The following is a 21,358-nucleotide window of genomic DNA, read 5'->3' on the forward strand; positions in this document are numbered from 1 at the left end:
CTGCCTAAGAATAAAGCCACAATCTAATAGATATTACTGGAAGTAATCAACATTAATTAATATTTAAAGTGATAAATAATACCCCCAGTCTTTATTGTAGGCTTGCCATGATACAGTCTTGTAATTTGAAAAAAAAAAAAAAAGAAGAGACTTTCTTGAGAGTTTATTTCCAACAGAAATTTTGGAAGTGACTTGGCCGTTTTGCTGTTATTAAAAATGAGTTTTGAACATATTCTTTGAAAACTCAGGTCTGTCTTAATTAATTTCTGGTTTTCTTTTCTTATCAGAAGTTGGCCCTGTCAATTTTACACTTGTTTGGTGGTAGAACCTTTTGTTTTATGTGACACATCTCTTAGGATTAGTGTGTTTTCTTTCTTTGGTTTTCTTTTTGATCAGTTTTATACTCTCATATATGAGAGTCCTAATTGCTCCACCAACATTTCTTCACCAACACTTAGAGTGTCATTCTTTAATGAAGGTCAGTAGTAAACGTGTCGGTCAAGTTGGCTATTTAGAAGGTTCCCAATAAAGAATGTAATGGTTTTATGGGAGAAATATGAGAAAAACTTTGAGATAAGTTAGAACAGGAATAATGTTTGAAATTTTTTTGAATTATACTCATTCATAATGTATTTATTCAGTATTGATATGAACACAATTGTTTTGATTAATGTTCTGTATTATGAAGTGCAACATTATATCTTATAAAATTTACAACTAGTTATTAATAATTATAAGTATTAATAAAGTATAATTATATAATTTTTGTTAGGAAGGGCTAGTAAAACTTTGATTGCCTTGTATGAAATAAAGATAGACATTTCAATAAGTTTAATTTAATTTATTTTTATTTCCTCTTAGAGTTCCAACAAGTAAATATCACTCCACCAAAATTTATTTTGAAGCCAAGACCAAAAAGGACTAAACGGCAGGTATGTATTCACAGGTATATATCGTGATGCTTTAAAAACACTTGGCAACTGCCAGTCAATTGACTCCACATTAAGTCCCTGTGAGAGGATATTAGTCACGACATTTGTCAGGGTGTGGTAAGCAGTAAGCACGATGGATCTGTCGCCAGCAGTGAAGGTGTGGCTATATTTTTTCATAGACTCAGAAAGGACTCAAGACAGTGGTGATAATGTGGTTATTCATCATGTAGATGGATTATGGGGCCCTGCTGTGGCATCTCAGATGCTTTCTGACACAGGCCTTTTTCCTTACCTGGTATGCACCACCTAGTATGCATATCCTGGGATCTGCCTGTATGGTGCATAACCTTGTATTTATCTTTTTAAAGATAACCCCTTCTGAGTGAATACGTCAGGTTTTGAAGCCACAAATGCTATTGTCACACTTGAGTTACTTTGGAGTCTAGAATATAAAATTAGGATGTCTACTTTATGAATGTTCAATGGATCTTGGACTTAGTAATAAAAATAACAACTGTTTGTACAGTGCTTTAACCACATGAAGTAGGTACTATTATTACTCTTATCCAGGAAAAAAAAAACAGTGGCTTTTCAATGTGAAAATGACTCGTGCAGAATTATGGAACTGATAAATGGTTCAGACAAAATAAGAACTCGGGCCATCAGAAGTAAGCCATCATCACCGTTGTGGTGGTGGTTGGTGTGATAGTATGTGTGTGGCATACAAACACAGGGTGAGAGAACTAGATTTCTAGTAAGATGAAACTGTTGAATGAAACAGGTATTTTCTTTTTAAAATATGTTTAATCTGTGTGAAATAAAACACGTTTACAAACAAATTTCTAATGTGAATTGTAATTGCTAACTTTTATTGAGTACTTACCATGTGCCTGGCCCTGTTCTAAGAATTCTAATTGTATTAACACATGTTAATCCTCATAACAATCTAATGAGGAAGGCATTATTGTTATTATCTCCATTTTACTGGAAAGGACATTTAAGCATGGGAGGCTTCAGTAACTTGCCCATGGATGTATTGGGTTACCCAGTGGTGGATCTGGGATTCTGACCTGGAAAGTCTGGTCTCAGAGTTCTGATAACCACCTTCGCTTAATATGCTGCCGCTCAGAAGTCTTTGTGTTCTATGAATTACTACTGCGAACTTTACATATTTTGTGAGTATGTATATATATTGAGGCCCAATTAAATAGACATAAGTAATTGCCATGAGGATTTAATTGGAAACAGGAATTATTTTCATAAGTTAATAAATGAGAGAATAGGATGATTTTCTGTTGACATAATTCTTTTATGGTTTTCATAAACATTTGTAACATCCAGTCATATGCTAAGCAGACAAACTTGATTTCTCTTTCTGAGGACCATGTGGACCCAGGGAGATGAAGTGTTTTAAAACTGTGTGGCCAATATTGGCAACTTTCTGACCTTCAGAAAATGTGGGAACTTGTGAATCTACTGTATTAACTTATAAGGCTCAGTGTCCTCCACAGTTAAAAAAGCAGAGACTAGCACCCTAAAAACACCCATTTTTAAAGAGACTCCTGTGATTGGGTGCAGTTTATGTGGCTTTTTGGTTTCCAAACCTCAAATTATGTCTGTCATTCCTTACCAACTTATTATAAGGGATTTTGAAAAAATATATATATTTTTTAAAGTTTGGGAGTGTGTTAGCAATGAAACAAAAATCCACATGGCAGGAATGTTTTAGTTTGCTTTAAATGCAGTACTCAAAACACATTCATTATGGATTTAGGTTTGATTGTATACCCTCATCACCAAAATGTCCCTTGGGCAAGTGAGCAAAAAGATTTTATTGAAAAAACTGTTTATCAAAAGGTATGGTGTAAAGGAAAAAGTTAATTTTGCGTACCTTGTTAAAGATTGTGTTATAGACTAACTGCGGAGAACAAAGGCATATGGCTGCCTTAGTGGCTCTTGCCAGTAGCGTTCTCTGGTCATGATTTTGAAGGTGAGAAAATTTGTTGTTGAACAGACAGATGTAGCTGCACTGCATAACCCAAACCTGGGAACTCAGAACTATCCTAACAAAGTTCCTGTGTCATTTGGGGGATCCCCTCACCCTTGCCAGAGGAAGGAACATGTCTCAATCCCAGATTTGGAGATTAAAGAACACAAGTGTCAATCATCTCACTCCCGGTAGACCTCTCAGAGATTCGCAGGAGCTTAAATTAAACTGTTTTATTACAATCTCTGAGGTCTACTGTTAAATGAAAATAGCCTGAGAATGAAATAGATGGAAGTACATAATGAAATGCATATCCTTTGATTTATATGCGTACATATTTCTGGAAGAAACCAGTAACTGCTGTGCCCATTGTTGGGGAAGGATAAAAACCGGGTAAATGGGGACAGAGGTGAGAGGAAGACTTTTACCCTCTACTTGTTTATGATTCTTTAATTGTTGAACCATGTAAATGTATTACTTCCTCAAAAACTAAATTAATTGAAGAAAATGAAAAAATAAATGCTAAATGAATAAAAGGGGGAAACTGGTTTGTTTACTTCTCCCATATTTTTTAGTTTCTCTTATTAAAAAATTTTCAGCTTTATTGAGGTATACTTAACAAATAAAATTGTAAGATATTTAAGTGTGCATTGTGAAAACATTTCCCCCATGGAGTTAATTAACACATCTATCGCCTCACTCAGTTACCTATTTAGGGAGTGAGAACATTGACGTTCTACTTTCTTAGCAACTTTGTTATAGAAGGCAATATTATTAATGTGAGTGTCCATCAAAGAATAAATGGATCAAGAAAATGTGGCATATATACAATAGAATATTATTCAGCCTTAAATCCAAAATAAAAAAATGCATGGTATCACTTATAAATGGAATCTAAAAAACAACAACAAAAAAGTCAAACTCATGAAAACAGAATAGAAAAGTGGTTCCCAGGGTCTAAGGGGTGGGGGAATAGGGAGAGGTTGGTGAAAAGGCACACATTTTCAGCTATAAGATGAATAAGGTCTGAGAATCTAATGTCTAACATATTTTTTAGTTTTTCACAGCCAAGTTCAGAGGGCCTATTTAGGTGCCATTTCCTTTACTATATTGCAGCTCCATCGCCACCCTCGAAATGTAGAGGAGGAAACCAAATATATTGAACTGATGATTGTGAACGATCATCTCATGGTAGGATTTGCTGAATTTGTTGTTGTTTGCACTTGTTCGTACCTTGGATAAAACTGGTCAGTGCAGGAATATGTTTAGAGAAAGAGGTCCATAAAGCATTAACCTGGACAAGGTATTTGTGTAACCAGATATGTTTGTTACCCAGCAACAACCTATAAGAAGGAAACATCCTTAGGTGAAAGTAACTAATGGTATTTTGTGAAGTTCCAAAAATATTTCTGGGACTCAAAATGTCAACTCTTTCTTGATTAATATCAATTCCTACTTGACTAAGATAGGGGCTAATATTTCCTCTTACTAAAATGGCAAGTTTTAAAAAAAATGTAAAGTTCCACTAGTGAGACACCAATAATGTGACACTTTAGTTTTCAATGTTCAAGTTTATCCTAGTAAAATAGAAGCAACATTTCTATTTCTGTCTTGCTGTGCAGTAAACCATATGGAAAAGCTTATATAGCCAAGTAATACAGATTTTTTAGGATTTTTAGGATAAGAACCTAGCAAAACTCATTTTTGTTGAGTCTGTTATTTTGTTATATTCAATTCCAATATAGATTCAGTTCATGGGCATGTAGCAGTCATATGGTTATAGTCACAGTCTAGTCTTATATTGATTCTGCATAACTAGGGCATTGTACTAAAAGTGTTCAATGATGCACATTGCTTGATTTTATTTAATTTCACATGAAAGTACATTTGGATTTACTTTGATTTATTTGAGGGAAAATATAATTTATTTCCATATGATTAAACAAATAATATCAATTTTAATTCTTTTTACTGATTATACCATCAAGATTGAGTGCTTCTTTCTTGCTCAGGCTAAGACTAAGTTTTACCTTTCTACCTTTTCGAATTCAGTGCATGTTACTATTCCCTGAGATTTTTACAAAACAAGCATAAGTTGCAAAAACATAATTTTGGGTATTTTGGAATATCACAAATTCAGATGTCTATAGACACGTTTATGCAGAAAACACAAATAAAGTGAGTCAGGTGTTAACAGTAGAGAGGAGTGAGGCCTGTGGTGAAGAAAAGAATGTCACATGGCTGGTCTGGTGGGTCCCATATTTACCATGTGGGGATGCTAATTTAAAGTGAAGCCAGAAATCAGGTTTTATATGGTATTTCCTGAGTTTTAAAACAGCTCTGGGGCCAAACAAAAGGTATATGTGATTCACATCTAGCCTATAAGCTACCTCTTTGTAACCTTTAGGGCTTTCTTCTCCTGACTGAATACGTCTTATAGAATTCATACATTTTTATACTTTTAGCAGTATTCACATTCACTTTATCTGACTTGGATGCTACTTATATTAGTATGTCTTGCAATTCATAGATAACTTCATATGTTTTAATCATTTCTGAATAATAATCTCTTGGTAGAAATAAATTTGTGGAGTAGATGGAATGAGTATTTTTTCCTTCATATCCCAGATGAGTAAACTGAGGCCTCCAACTTTGAAGAGCCTTTTCTCAGACTACAGCATGTAAAGGACTAGGTCTCAATTCTTATTTATTTATGTAAGAATTTTTTTTTTTAACAGAAAACCATAGAGATCTTTTAATTACACCATGTTTTCTTTGTTGAGTTGATTATTTGCTGATGACTTTGAAAGCCCTTCACTTGTTTCCTTTTGCTTTCAGTTTAAAAAACACCGGCTTTCGGTTGTACATACCAATACGTATGCGAAATCTGTGGTGAACATGGCGGATTTAGTAAGTATCAACCCGATTCAGTATTGCCATAGAGGAATTTTATCTCTTGATGGCTAGTAGAACAGATAATATGGTTCTTCCATTTTCACTACTCTAAGTTACACGTTAGCCAAGGTGTCCCCCAAATCCCTGGTAACCGTGCAGTTGACTTTATTGACTTAGATATCTGGCTGGGAAGATGATAAAAGGAAGTGGCCACAGTTTCCCACAGGTTTATGCCTGATATTCCTTCCTGAATTTTTCACATGGGAAAAAGAAAAGGTTGGGTCATAGGCCCTAACAAAGATACTCACCCTGTACTTTCACCAGTGGAAAAGCAGTATAAGATTTGCCTTTTTCAAAAGGGTGCCTGATGCTGTGGGAATTATGCAACTAAATAATCCTACTGAATCTACTTTCCAAATCTTCCCCTCACAAGACAATGCCTGTACCTTTTCTATGACGTTAGTCAGGGACAGTCGGGTTGTGTAGAGAGGATTTCCTTGGAGAGTCTTCATTGTTCCATTTCTGCTAGGGCAGTGGTCGGCAAACTGCGGCTCTCGAGCCACATGCGGCTCGTTGGCCCCTTGGGTGTGGCTCTTCCACAAAATACCGACTTCTGCGCATGGGCCACGAAGTTTCAATCGCACTGTACGTGTGCGCCTGCACGTGGTATTTTGTGGAAGAGCCACACTCAAGGGGCCAAAGAGCCGCATGTGCCTCGCGAGCCGCAGTTTGCCGACCACTGTGCTAGGGAACTCAAGAATGCATGGATGCTTTGTCTGGGTGCCAGAAGGTGGACTCAAGGAGAGCCTTGAATAAGGGCACAAGTATTTGTCAAAACATGATTTTTTTGTTTCTAACTAGTGCTATTCTTTGGGTGTTACTTGCTAAACAATTGATTCCCTGTTACTCAAGGGAAATGCATGTAAGTTAGAAAAATAATTATCTCCCTTAAAAACAATGAAATTTCTTACATTAACTAAAACTCAAGGTGTTTCCTTAAGTCGAAATTTTTTGTCCTGTTCATTAAACATTTGATTTTACCACATGTATAGCTGGTGTGTTCATTTTGTTATACACTAGATATATAAAGACCAACTTAAAACAAGGATAGTATTGGTTGCCATGGAAACCTGGGCAGCTGACAACAAGTTTGCCATATCTGAAAATCCATTGATCACCCTACGTGAGTTTATGAAATACAGGAGGGATTTTATCAAAGAGAAAAGTGATGCAGTTCACCTTTTTTCGTACGTAACTTCTGTAATGATTTATTACTTTTCCTGGTTCCATGTTGAATGCTCTATGACCTGTGACTGCAATGTATCCTTTGTACTGCATAATACAATTAGGATTTGATAGGGAAGGTACATTTGGAAGAAGTTTTTAAAGTATAGGTTGTTTCAAATTGGCATGAAAATGTAAGAGCTTTAATTTTGAGTTATTTTCTTATTGCATATACATTTCATTTAAATTTTCAAGAGGTTTAATGAAAGCATGTATTGAGTAGAAGTACTGTTAATGTTCATACCGAGTATTTTTAACTTATTAATTATACTCTTTAAAGTCGTTGGCTTTTAAATGTTAACTATGTTTTTGATTTAAGATGAGAGCTTAGTATTTCCAGAGTTTATCTTTTGTTTTTCTCACTCTTAAAGGTTTTTTTGTAACATGTTTATTTGATATAATAGCAAGATATATATAATAGCATTTTAAAAACCTGTCATTTGAAGTCAGAGCTTTTGTTGAAGAAAGTTATAAATGGAAGTAAAAGAGTATATTTTGGGGGTAACTTTTTATTTTTATATAATTTCAAACTTAGAGAAAAGTTGTAAGGAAAAATCCTATGCCTTTCATCCAGACTCATTAATTGTTTACATTTTGCCCCATTTGTTTTATTATTTCTTTCCTTTCATTGTTCTTACCCCTTTTTCTTCCTTTCATCCATCTATCAGGTTGTTGTTTTTTCCTGAAACATTTGAGAGTAACTTGGAGACCTTACTAGGCATTTACTACTTAATACTCAAGGCATTTTCTTATATAACTATAGTAAATTATTAAAACCAGATAATTTAGCATTGGTATAATATGTTATTTAACCTATAGTCTATATTCAAATTTTACTAATTGTCTCAATAATGTCTTTTATAGCTAATTCTGTCCTGCCTCAAATTCAGAATCTAATGCAGGACTACACATTGCTGTCATGTCTCTTTAATCTGTAATCTGGAAGATTTCCTCAGCCTTTCTTTGTTTATTTTGAACTTAACACTTTGAAGCATATAGGCCTATTATTTTATAGAATGCCCCTCTTTGTGGGGCTGATATTTTCTCGTTATAAGATTCAAGTTATGCATTTTTTTGGCAGAAATAGCACAGTAGTGATTTTGTATCCTTCTCAGAGTACATCATATTAGTAATTCTTTTTTAATAGGTAGAGTTCTCTTGAAGATAGTGATTATATGGGGAAACATCCCCAGAAACCTTTCTTTTTGGTCATATGTATAAACAGTTTTCATATTCCTTCCTTGCTTCAGGAACATATAGTATACAAATGTTATGTGCATTGAGAAAATAAGTGTGATAAATTAATAATGAGAGGTGTTATGATATTTGAACTGCGAGCAGTAAGTATTTTTCATTTCCTTTTCTGAAAGGGGAAGTCAATTTGAGAGTAGCCGGAGCGGGGCAGCTTATATTGGTGGGATTTGCTCGTTGCTGAAAGGAGGAGGCGTGAATGAAGTAGGTGTGAACATCTGTACAGTACAAAGTGGTATGATGGCTGAAAATGTTTTCCTAATATTTAAGAGATAAGTTCTCAGTATTCCACATTCTCCACGTTAGGTTGTTTTATTAATACCAGTGTAGTTACTGTAAATGACCAGAGGGCAGAATAAGGAAATAACAGAAGATAATATCTGATAATTCTGTTCATGGTCTACTTAGAATAATTTCCAGATTTAGCTATTTACAGATTATTTAGTGAAAATATTTACTTTTACCTTCATGGACAATAAAGCTTTGTTTATCACTTTGATTTTCCAGAGAAATGAATAATTTTCTGAATTGTTCAGGCTATTACAAAAACCAAATTGGAAATTTTCTTCCTTTTTGATACTTGGCAAATTTTTGGAGAAAAAAATAGACCAGGCTTCTCAAAGAGTTCCTTCTACCCCTAAGGCACTAAACCTGATGGAAGTGACCTAAAAGGAAATACTTGAATCCTTGGGAGCCTGTATATTGAAAAAAATACCTCTAGGCCCCCTTAAGTTTCTTTTGGCCAAAGATCATCACCACATCCTGTTATTTAGCATTTGTTCTCAGAAGCCACGTTCTATTTATTTTGGGGAAATTTCAGGAGTACAAGTTGACACACCGAGATGAAAAGTTCCAAATAATTTACTCACTTATTATTATTATTATCCAAATCACTAATTATATGTAAGTATTGCATTTTTCAGACATATCACTGGTGAAATTTGGACTCAGAATTAGGTTTAAGTTTCCAAACCAATAAGTGGCGATTCCCTGGTTTCTAGTCTATAAGGCTTAATCAAACACGGATTTATTTCTTACTATGTCTCCCCAAATGCTCAGTAGTTCAGTATTGGCTATTATGTGTTTAACCTGTGCCAAATAAAATACTTAGAGATTACTTATTTTCAATTATATTGTGAATTTTTCTCTGGCCCATCTTAAATAAAGATAATTTGCATTTACATGTATTTTACTTTTGTTTTGTTTTTCAGTTTGGGAAAACTGATTTAATGGCAGTTACACTTGCCCAGTCATTAGCCCATAATATTGGTATTATCTCAGACAAAAGAAAGTTAGCAAGTGGTAAGTTAAAGTACATGTGTGGTTTAATTGTATTTAAAATAGACTATCTGTGAAATATTTTGGAGAATGAGATTCTTTAATTCAGTTGCTTGATCAAAAGAGTTTGGATGATAACATAAGATAAACAGCTAGGGCATAAAACAAAACGTTTTTCAAAAGTAATACACCATTATATTTATATTACAGATGAAAATTTCTCCATGTGTTATGAACGTTTAAAGTTATTGTGATGATAAACGTTTGAATTTCACATAAAAAGGACAAAATAATTTTAAATGTTTTAATAAAAAATCCAGGCATATAGGTTTAAGGCATACTGTTTTATTATGGTTTATTTAAAACATCTCTTAATATGGCCAGAGAGAATTTGCCTGACTGATAAAGGGCTTAGTCAATATGGACCTAGTGAAATATGCTACGTTTAGCATTATGAGGAATATATTTTACCAAGTTACTTCACTATGTATTATGAGTACGTTGCTTATAGTCATATTTATTTTATTTTTAATAACAGACATTATAAATATGATGGCTTATATTAATAACTATTATAATTTGTGGAATACCGATTATATGACAAACAATTGAATGCCAGTATTATCTACATGTAGATACTCATTTAATCCTCTAGATATTCCTGCAAGATATGCATTATTAGCTCCATTTTACAGATGTGACTAGATCATAAAAGGCTAATGTCTCAAGATTAAGTTAAATGGCAAGCCCACGTTTTGAACCTGGGGGATTCTGATTCTGAAGCCCTTCTGCTTAACCGATATATCATACTGCCTTCTGCCAGCAGCCTTGGTGCAGAGGCTTTTTAACAATAAACAGGAAATTATAAGAATTCTCATAAAGGCCTGTGAAACTAAGATCCTGGAGTGGTGTGTCACTATTTCATTGTATTTTATTTTAAGTGAATTCTTTCAAAATATGGCCACTTGATAAAATATCAAAAGATTTAATTTTAGTAAGTATTATGTAAACTTGACAGGGTCAGGGTAGATTTTTGTGGTTATTCACTGCATAGAAACTATAAAAAAAATTAGAAAGCAGGTATTACTTTTTAAAAATTATATTAGGAATAAAGTTAAGATATACTTTTTAAGATAGGAACTACTCGAAGGCACCTGTTTTTACTTTGTAATAAGGCGTGTGTATTCCTCTTCTCTTAGGTGAGTGTAAATGTGAGGACACCTGGTCTGGATGCATAATGGGAGACACTGGGTGAGCCACTCTACTTGAAAATACCTCACTTTTCCTTTCCCTGCTGTGCTGCTGTCTTCCTAGGAATATGACACCCAATAACTTAGTGCATGGACCCTCACTACAGACATTTAGGAGAGAATCAGTAGGTTTTCTCAGTGGCTTTGCTATGTAAAATATTTTCACAAACGACTTATTTTTGGAAACAATTGATGTCAATTAATCCAGAAGGTCAAAGATCAAAGATGTTTTTGACCTTGAATCTAGGCTGGAGATGAGGAACAGCTTCGTTCTTGATGGCTTACATACTAATCTCATTCCTTTTACCTTCTTCAAGTCAAATTCAGTGGGTTATAAACAGGACTGTGCTGGTAAGCTGACCCACAAAAACAAAAACAAGAAAAAAGCCCAGATTTGTCACTTCTCGGATTGCCAGCAGCCTTCCACCATAAGTAGAGCCTATGGTGTGTAGGCAGACACTACAAGGGCCGGTTTCAAGCTACCACAGGCGCCTCACTGAACGAGGAGTGGGCGGAGCTGTGCACATTGCCCTCCTGAGAAAGGTTTTTGTTTGTACCCTGTCCCACCCATGTCACACTATCAGGCATTAACCTTTTATTCTTTCTAAATTCTACAATCATTCCTTTCGTGCCAAGCTTATCACTACCCCTTACTTTTTTTTAAAATTAATCTTCATTGTTGAGATTATTACAGATGCCCCTCTTTTTTCCTCCCATAGCTCCCCTCTACCCGGTTCCCACCCCAGCCCAGGCCCTCGCCACCCTATTGTCTGTGTCCATAGGTAATGCATACATGCATATAAGATCTTCATCTAATCTCTTCTCGCACCCCCCCCCCCCCCCACACACACACACTTTTAAACTTTCATCATCTTGTGCTCTTATTTCAGTAACATTCCAGATACTCACTCAGCTTCGGGGCTCCCTCTCTTCCATCCACTTCCATCATAATTGAAAAGGTAGAAGGAATGAAAGAGTGAACAGTTGTAAACCATTATCCAGATTTTAAAAAGTAAATACTTACTACATAATTAAATACCATGGTTAATGTTACAATAGCAATATTAAAATAATGTTTAAATGCAATATCTTTTTCTTTTCATTTTTATTGTTCTTTTATAAAATTTGGATCCTGTTGGATATATAACCATTTATTCATTTTTTTTACTTAACATTATATAATCAACATTTTTTTTCTGAGTCTTTATTTTTGAACACCATGATTATTAATAACTACATGATATTCTATTTTATTAACAGGTTGTTGTTTTTTTTAACTGTTGAACATTTAGGTTATTTTCATGTTATTTGCTATTATAAACTGTGCCACCATAAATATCTGAGTTCAGACATATTTGAACACAAGCTAATTATCTCCTCAAGAAAAATTTTTAATTTTATTTATTTATTTATTTATTTATTTATTTTTTTAGATATATTTTGTTGATTTTTTACAGAGAGGAAGGGAAAGGGATAGAGAGTTATTCCCTATTGGGAATGTGCCCGCAACCAAGGTACATGCCCTTGACCGGAATCGAACCTGGGACCCCTCAGTCTGCAGGCTGAAGCTCTATCCACTGAGCCAAACCGGTTAGGGCTCAAGAAAAATTTTTAAATTGAAACTATTAGATTTGAGAATATTTCTCATTTTGAAGATTCTTAACACACATTGCCAAATTGGTCTATAGTTATTTCTTTTTCTATTGACCCTTTGTTACTTTATTTGTATACATTTTTTGAAACAATCTGAAACTTGAAAATTTGCAAGAATAGTAACAAAACCTTTTTGTCCTTGAATCATAAATTGCTAGCTTGGTGCCCCATCACTGCTAACAACTTAGTGTGCATTTCTACCAATAAGGACATCCTCCTACAGAAACACAGTGCAACAAATAAAATCACCTCATTCCGAGCCCTCATTCAACACTGGCTCTGTGTTTCAGAATGTCATTCTAGAAAAGGTTCAGAATCAGGCATCAGGTTTTTATGTCTCTTTAGCCTCCTTCAGTCTGGAACAGTTCCTGACTTTCTTTGACAGTCACGACCTTGACACATTTGTAGATTATAGGTCAGTGGTTTTGTAGACGGCTTTGCAGTTTGGGTTCCAGCCCAATTGTAATATTTAGGAACGACTTATTATGAAATAAATTATTCCTCTTTTTGATGGAAATTACAAGTGTGTGTGTTTCCTTTGAATATGTATGCAAATAATGAACAACCCATCATCACCATTGGTCACCAAATGAAGAATTTAGAAATATACTGATTGAATAAAACTTTTAGGGATTTGAATGCAAATATTGTACATAAGTGGAATTTATTTTTTCACTTTTGAGAAAATGTATAATTTTAACAATGTTCAATTTTAATACTAATATACAGACAAGGGAAACAAAAATTGTACCCAGCTATTATTTCCTTCTATCTTATAGCTACTACCTGCCTAAGAAGTTTACCCAGTGTAATGTTGAAGAGTATCATGACTTCCTGAATAGTGGAGGTGGAGCCTGCCTTTTCAACAAACCTTCTAAGGTAATAAGTGTGAACAGTTATTAGTTATTAATCTTTCTAAAGTATAATAAACACAAATTTTTCAGCCATCTGGTCTTATAAAAGAGAGCTTTTCAACTTGGCTTGTACATATTGCATATGTACGTATTCTAAATTTGCTAAGTATTTGCATTTTCAAAGCCAGCTTTAATCTTGAGCATTTGGGGCTTTTCTGATAGGAATAGAAAGTAGGTAGAAATAAGAATGTTTGCTTTCTGAAATTTTTTCATTTTCTATTTATACGGCCACATGATGTTTCAGGGATAACTTACAAAATGTTCTCATTTCGTTTTTCTTGAGTTCCCCTCTTTGGATACATAATCACAACTCATACCTGTAGAAAGGGGGTAGGGGGTATAGCTACCTTCATTACTCCCTGCCATTGCCTTTCAGAATAAGCAGTATGATTAAAATTGCAAGTACTTCTCAATATGAAAACCAAGTTTGCTTAAAGAAGAGAAGGAGAAAGTCTTTCTGTGCTTAGACTTTGTCAGAGGCTTTTGCAAGGTGAGGAACGTCCTTTGATCACTGACTGCCTGAAAGCAGGTCTTCCTCCTGCCCTTGGAAGTCTGCACATTAAAGGAGAATGCTTTGTCCTTGTCAATTATGTCAACGGTGGCATGCCTCTGTGCACCACAGTCTTGGGAGTAATTCACCTGCTTTCATCCTCTGTCACTCCGGTGACATTTAGGAAATGTATCACATGGCAATAAAATGACTTTAGCACCGAAAGTTCCAGAAGTGATAATTGAACAAAATTCTTACTTCTATAAAGGAAAAACAGTTCAAGTCTTTTTACCAAAATTACTGATTATTCTGAACCCAGAAGAGAATAAGAGTGCTTTTCACCTAGATACGTTTTAGTTTTGGCTTCCAAAGCTGTCTCATTCGTTATGCTCTCTTTGAATGGAAATGAAATTGAGAGATAGATGAATTGATTCTTTTGTTGGAGAGGAGAGAGTATTTGAAATGAGGTGGAGATTCTTTGTTGTTGTTGCTTGCTTTATTTGGTTTTGCTTCTTCCCTCTAGTTGGTTTTAAGAAAGTGTGTGTGTGTGTGTGTATGTGTGTGTATGTGTGTTGATAGGTGTGTATTCACCGCCATTCTGTAAAATGTAGACTTTGATTAATTTTTGAATGGATATTATATATTTAAAACATAGCAACTATATTTACTAATTTTCCCTACAATCATAAGATAAATTATAGTTAAAACATATATTGATGGAGAGTTAAAAATTAAACAGTCTTAAAATATACTCTTGTACAGACCAAAAACTGCTTCTGTTTCTGGGGAAAGTTATCATTGCTGTTCTCTGCAGGACTATGTTAATAGGAGGAACAATATTTTGTATTAAAAATTAGTGGATTTGTTATTTTGTGATGTTTTTCTCATTGTCAATGAAATAACTTTCTGTTACACAAGAAAATATAGTTAATAAAGGGCTTTTCACAGGTAATTGAACTTGATCCTCACAGCAATTTGTGATGTAGATGGACAGTTGATATTGTTCCTGTTTTAAATACTAAAACTCTTGGGCTCAGAGATGGTAAACTGTTTGCCCAAGATAAGTAGCTGAGCCAAGATTTGAATCCTTTGCTTTCTATTTAAAGGAAATGACATTTCAGGAGTCATTCTGGCTTGGTTTTGGTCAATGGCTAGATCATATTTTATTTTGATGGCATTTATCAGACCCTACTTGGTTATGTATGATATATATATATATATATATATATATATATATATATATGATTAAATCTGACATGGAGCCGAAACCAGTTTGGCTCAGTGGATAGAGCGTCAGCTTGCAGACTGAAAGGTCCCAGGTTCGATTCCGGTCAAGGGCATGTACCTGGGCTGCGGGCACATCCCCAGTAGGGATGTGCAGGAGGCAGCTGATCGATGTTTCTCTCTCATCGATGTTTCTAACTCTCTATCTCTCTCCCTTCCTCTCTGTAAAAAATCAATAAAATATATTTTAAAAAAAAAATCTGACATGGAAACAATATTAGACACTTCTGTTTTAAGGTCCCCAGTTCTAAAGTTATAGGAAATTTTGCTTTCTGTTTAGAAAAATAGAAATATAGTTTGGAATAACTGATAGATATGCCAGAAGCTTAGGTGTGGCACTTAGGGTCTCATAAAGTCTTTGACATTGATTTTTCTCTATTTTAATTCTCTTTTTGGTTTTCATCCCACAGCTTCTCGATCCTCCTGAGTGTGGTAATGGCTTCATTGAAACTGGAGAGGAGTGTGACTGCGGGACCCCAGCAGTAAGTCTCTGGGTATTTTGATGACTTCATTTAGGTTATTCAGGGTCATTCCAGGCCCATACACTGAGATAGACATACAGAGCAGGGGTGGTGCCTGGAAGTTTTATAAGATTTGTGGAAGGAAGATTATTATTACGAGGTTGTTCATTTATTTTAGAATATATCCTGGTACTTTAAGGAAAATTATCCCATTTCTGACATTATGCAAATGATTATATTCCTTAGGAATGTGTCCTCGAAGGAGCAGAGTGTTGTAAGAAATGCACCTTGACTCAAGACTCTCAGTGCAGTGATGGTCTTTGTTGTAAAAAGTGCAAGGTAAGTAAATGTTATTTCATAACCAACTGATGAAAAAGAGGACATATTTGATGACGCTGTTAAGGGGAGGTGAATATAATCTAATAACAACAGTGGTATCTAACACATATTAAGTGACTAAGTGCCAAATGCTTTACAGGATCCTCACAAAATCTTGTGAGGTGTAGTAACTATTTTTATTCCCATTTATCAGATGAGAACACTGAGTCTTGTGTGGTTGAATAGTTTGCCCAGGGTCTTAAAACAAGTAAGTCAGGGAGCGAGGGCCTGCACCTTTACAATTCCCAGAGTTTGTCCTCTCACGACTACTGCCTCCCTGAGGACTACGCACATTAAATGAAAACAGGTGTTACATCTTTGAATGCTGTTTTCCCTTTCATGTAAACCCAAGTGGGTATATAGTAGACCTTTCTTTTCTCACTGCTCAGTTTGGTACATCTCTTGCATTATCTGTTGAAGGAGCAAAAGGAATACTTTAGACATGATAACACCTTACAGGTGTTGTGCAAGAGATTTTAAAATGCACCTTGAAACACATTGACTGTTTCACCCTCCCACCAGCATCTTCATACCTGTCTCCAAATAGTTAAGCCTTTCCATCAAGACTAACAGTTATTTGAGGCTTACCTTTTCCAGAGAAATCTATTGTTTTTTTTCTCTTCTCATAGAAAGTCTGGTACAATATTCTACATTATTTCTGAGGTTGAATATGTCTTTCATTCTGTACATTTTATGGAGGCAGAGCCCGGGACTTACACAGTAATTGGTACAGGTTCTTAGTAAACATTTGTTGAATGAATGAATAAATACGCTCATCAAATACTTACTGATTATTTGTTGATTAGTCTACTTAGGGTTAAGAGAGGGTGAAATATGAACCAATTATCTACTGAGTGCCGGAGATAGTGCTAAGGACTTTTAATGTATAACATCTTATATCTGGATTCTCAATGCTGGCACTATTGACATTTTTGGCTGGATAATTTTTTGTTGTGAGGGTGAGTTTTGTTTATTGTAGAATATTTAGCAGCTTCCCTGACTTCTGCTTACCAGATGCAAGCACAATCCCTTTCAGTGGTGACAACCAAAATGTCCCCAGAAATTGTCAAATGTCCCCGTGGGGGCAAATCCACCCCTGGCTGAGATGCTGTCTTAGATAATGCTCACAACCACACTTTCTGATAGGCGTTACTATCCAGACTTTTTTCACTTGCGCAATCCCGGTCGCAAGGAAGTGAAATAACCTGCGTAGGCTCATTCAGCCGGGGATGAATATATGTGCAGTTACTTCCCAGATCTGCTGGCAGCGATTTCTGCTGTTTTCCCATTACCACGGTGTCTCTGGCAGCTTTGTAAGACAAGTGAGGCGCTGGCAGAGATCTCTGAGCATACTCTCTAAAAGAGGAAGATGAAACCAAATGTGAAACAGACGTTCTTTCATTTTGGCTGCCTCAACTGTTTATTCTGTCAGCTTTTCCAAAGGCCATAACAGGGGATCCTCAACCCCTTATTTTAATTCTCAATATTTTAAGTCTTCCCACCCATTATGTGCATTTAATTAGGCTATTTTTCTTTGATTTATGGACTTTGGCTCTCTGTGATGTAATCAGTTCAAAAAACAAATAAAAAATAATAGAATACATACAATAAAATGGTATGTTAATCATCCCACAGATAAGTACCAGTCAAGTAAGGTCTTTTTTGCTAATTTCTCACCCCCTTCCATCCCCGCTCTCACCCCTACCGTGGGCCCCTGAAGGGGCCAAAGCAAGATAGTGAATGGAGGAGTGGACATAGAAGAACAAGATGAGAAATTGAGTGTGTTTCTATTTTTTCTACATGTGTTTATAATAATGTGTATATAAGTCAGAGTTGGCAAGCACTTTCTATAAAGAGCCAGAATGTAGGCTTTGTCGGTCATAGCTATCAATGTCAATTACTTCTGCCTTTGAAAGCAGCCATCAAAAATACAGAAACCCATGGACATGGCTGTGTTCCAATAAAACTTTATTTAGAAAAACAAATGGCCAAGTGCCTATCAGTAGATGAGTGAATAAAAAAGCTGTGGTACATTTGGTCCATGAAATACTATGCAGCTGTATAAAAGAAGGATTTCTTACCCTTTGAGACAGCATGGATGGACCTGGAAATTATTATGATAAGTTAAATAAGCCTCACAAAGGAAAACAAATGCCATCTCACTTTATCTGGAATCTAATGAACAAAATAAACTGATGAACAAAATAGACCCAGAAGCATAGATACATGGAACAGGCTGACAGATCTTAGAGGGAAGGAGGGTGGAGAGGAGGGGAAGAGATTAACCAAAGAATATATATATATGCATAGCCTGAAACAGACAGTAGGCTTAGGGTGAGGTGGGAATGTGGTGATAGGGGGCAGGGGGAGGTTAAGGGAGGGGAATGGGGGACATCTGTAATATTGTCAGCAATGAAAAATAAATAAAAACAAACCAAAGGAAAAACACCCACATGTGCCCAACCAGGTGTTGCCCTCGAGCCATCACTGTGGACCTCTGCTATAAAATACTGCTTATGTATTATTTTTCTTCTCTCCGTGTGTAACTTCTAGGAGGGCAGGGATTTGGGATGATACATTTACCTCTGTGCCCCAGCACTTAGCGCAGGTCCTCCTTAACTGTGCTTTCTCTCAGAAATCTCTGGTAGTCCTTGAACATTTCCACTCTCATATAAACTCTACCTTAAATCTGCTCATATTTCTACCCCAGATGTTCTAAAACTGTGGTGTGCCCCAATTCCAAGGAGGAAGAGAGCCAGAATATATGAGATGAAATTATTCTGCTTATTTCCTTGCTTGTATAGCCTATTTGCCCCATTAAAACAGTTTCTTGCAAGCAGGATTCTTGAGTTTTGTTCTCCATTAGGTTCCCAGTGCCTGGCACATTTAAGTGGCTAGTAAATACTTGAATGAATGAATGAATAAATGAACGAACAAATGAACACAATTTTTGTTTGGATCTTCTAAAAAGTATCTGTTGAAATGCTGATTGGAGTTGGCAATGTGCTGTTCATGTTCTACAAACAACAGGAAACTGAATTGTCTGGAGGGTTGTGAGCAAGGGAGGAAGATGAAAGGTGTGTGTGTGTGTGTGTGTGTGTGTGTGTGTGTGTGCGCGCGCGCGCGTGCGCCTGCTTGAAGAATAATGTGTGTCTTTCTGTGAGCGGAGATCAAAGCAGAGAAAGATCCAGCCCCAAATATTAGCATTTTGTAGAAGGAAAGTAAGTGGGATTGAAGAGCAAAGGGAAAAGATGAAAACGCTATGTATCTCTGCTTTGTTATAATGAGTAGTCTTGCAATTATAAATCCGATGAGCTTAAAAATATATTGGTACTAGTCCCACACTTACAAGAAATATTTAAGGTGGTTGAAAACAGGCAAAAACAAAACAAAACAAAAATCCCTCCCATACATGGGTACAAATCATAGAAACATTAGAAAAGAATAAAGGACCAAGCTATAAATCCATTTAAAAATGAGGCGGGAAAGAAGGGAAAGGAGAGCACGGGAAGAAATAGCTTCGCCAGAAAATCGAACTTTTGCAATTTAGCCCAAAATGTAACTTCCAAATTCTTGGCAGAAAAGGTAAGAGAAAAAGTAATGTGATAAACGTGCCAGTAAAAATGAGGGAGAAGTGTAAATCCAAAAGCCATTTGGAAGGAAGAATTCCTAGAACTTGACTGACTCCTCCATCTCAAAGGATGCATCATCAAGCACGGTCCTGTTTTACCAAGATATTCAGGGATTGTGTGTGATGACTGTGCAAATTACTGCATACACAAGAAACTCTCTCCGAAAAGTACCAGATTAACATTTCATTCTGTAGCTGTTTTTCACAGACTACCGTGTTAAAGGAGTTTAAGATATTCCTATCCCCCAAATCTTCATTTTGCTTTTTTAAAGATGATACTCTGAGAAATTTTTCTTCAGCAGTTTTACACATTGGTTTTTGTTCATTTTAGTTTCAGCCTATGGGGACTGTGTGCCGAGAAGCAGTAAATGATTGTGATATTCGTGAATCATGCTCAGGAAACTCAAGCCAGGTAATTTACAGAATAATCTCTCTACACCAGATGGGAAAAAGTAGGCGTATCTTCAGTGCACGGACCCCCAGATGACACGGGAATGGACAAGATGCTCGTGTCTCTCTCTCATATAAATTCTTACTCTCCTTTTATTTATTTTTCAGGAATTTAAATTTCAGTCTTCAAAGCTTGAGCAGATGTTCAGCATAATTTTGTCTTCACATTGAACAAAGCCAAGATTGCATGCATGCCTTTTTTTGTTTTAAGTAGAGAGTAAAATTCATTGGCTTTTTATCTATTTAGTGAAGGAGGAAGTAATTAATTTTTTTGTTTTTGTTTTAAGTGGAGAATAAAATTCATTAACTTTTTGTCGAGTGAAGGAGGAAACAACCAGACTCTCTTCAGCTCTTTGAAACAGAAGTCAGCTAAGGCAAGAGACCCACAGAGCACTGGGTTCTGAAGGAGCCTGTTTCTCTGTCTTGACTCTTGTTTTTCCCAGACAGTTTGCATGACCTCAGTCACTAACAGCTGATCTTGAATTTCATATTATTTAGTTGTAAATAGAGAAGATGCGGAAGTTGATCAACTTTGGCTAGGGTCCCAGGTTTCGCAGGGTCAGTGTATGTACGGATAATGGAGGGTCATGAAAATAACCCTGAGAGCTAGAACCATGCAAAGTCGTCTTAGAAACTACAGTTGTTCTGTGATCTTTTAAAAAGGTTGTCAGACTCTTCAAACCTCTCTCACTGTTGATTTTTAAATGAAGATGGAAATGAAAAGCAACTCATTTATTTAGCACACTAAATTAAAACAGAAACAGTAAGAATTAAAGTATCTTGTTTCTTTTTTTTAAATGTGTTTTTATTGATTTCAGAGAGGAAGGGAGAGAGAGTGAGATAATTAGAAACATCAATGATGAATGAGGAACATTGATCGGCTGCCTCCTGCACACCCCCTGCTGGGGATTGAGCCTGCAATCAGGCATGTGCCCTGACTGGGAATTGAACTGTGACCTCCTGTTTCATAGGTCAATGCTCAACCACTGTGCAACACTGGCCAGGCAGTATTTTATTTCTTTGTAAAAAAACTTACCAGGAGTAATGCCACCTTCTTGTAAACCTCAGGAACATCTTTTCCATACTCCTTTTTAAGTTTAAATCAGCTTTCAACATTTCATCCTTTGAACTTTCAATGTCGTGAACTGTCTCCAAGAGATGTCGATGTGAAGTTTTTTGCCAAATAGCACTATCAACATTCCCATAGTCAGTGATTTTTT

The 21,358-nt window shown here is 35.8% G+C and overlaps 1 protein-coding gene across 13 annotated transcripts in view; it reads left to right on the forward strand.

Moving 5' to 3' along the window:
• Positions 1–21,358, forward strand: part of ADAM22 (ADAM metallopeptidase domain 22) — a 181,649-nt gene that overhangs the window by 114,299 nt on the left and 45,992 nt on the right. For all 13 annotated transcript variants that reach the window (XM_081102591.1, XM_081102592.1, XM_081102583.1 and 10 more), the window contains exons 8-18: positions 862–932; positions 4,036–4,110; positions 5,758–5,829; positions 6,895–7,061; positions 8,469–8,553; positions 9,561–9,651; positions 10,827–10,878; positions 13,310–13,409; positions 15,629–15,700; positions 15,926–16,018; positions 20,020–20,100. In XM_081102591.1, the coding sequence (XP_080958717.1) occupies positions 862–932; positions 4,036–4,110; positions 5,758–5,829; positions 6,895–7,061; positions 8,469–8,553; positions 9,561–9,651; positions 10,827–10,878; positions 13,310–13,409; positions 15,629–15,700; positions 15,926–16,018; positions 20,020–20,100 (959 nt within the window). The remainder of the gene's footprint in view (positions 1–861; positions 933–4,035; positions 4,111–5,757; positions 5,830–6,894; positions 7,062–8,468; positions 8,554–9,560; positions 9,652–10,826; positions 10,879–13,309; positions 13,410–15,628; positions 15,701–15,925; positions 16,019–20,019; positions 20,101–21,358) is intronic.

Source organism: Myotis nattereri (assembly GCF_964212035.1).
Source record: "Myotis nattereri genome assembly, chromosome: 11".
Taxonomy (NCBI): domain Eukaryota; kingdom Metazoa; phylum Chordata; class Mammalia; order Chiroptera; family Vespertilionidae; genus Myotis; species Myotis nattereri.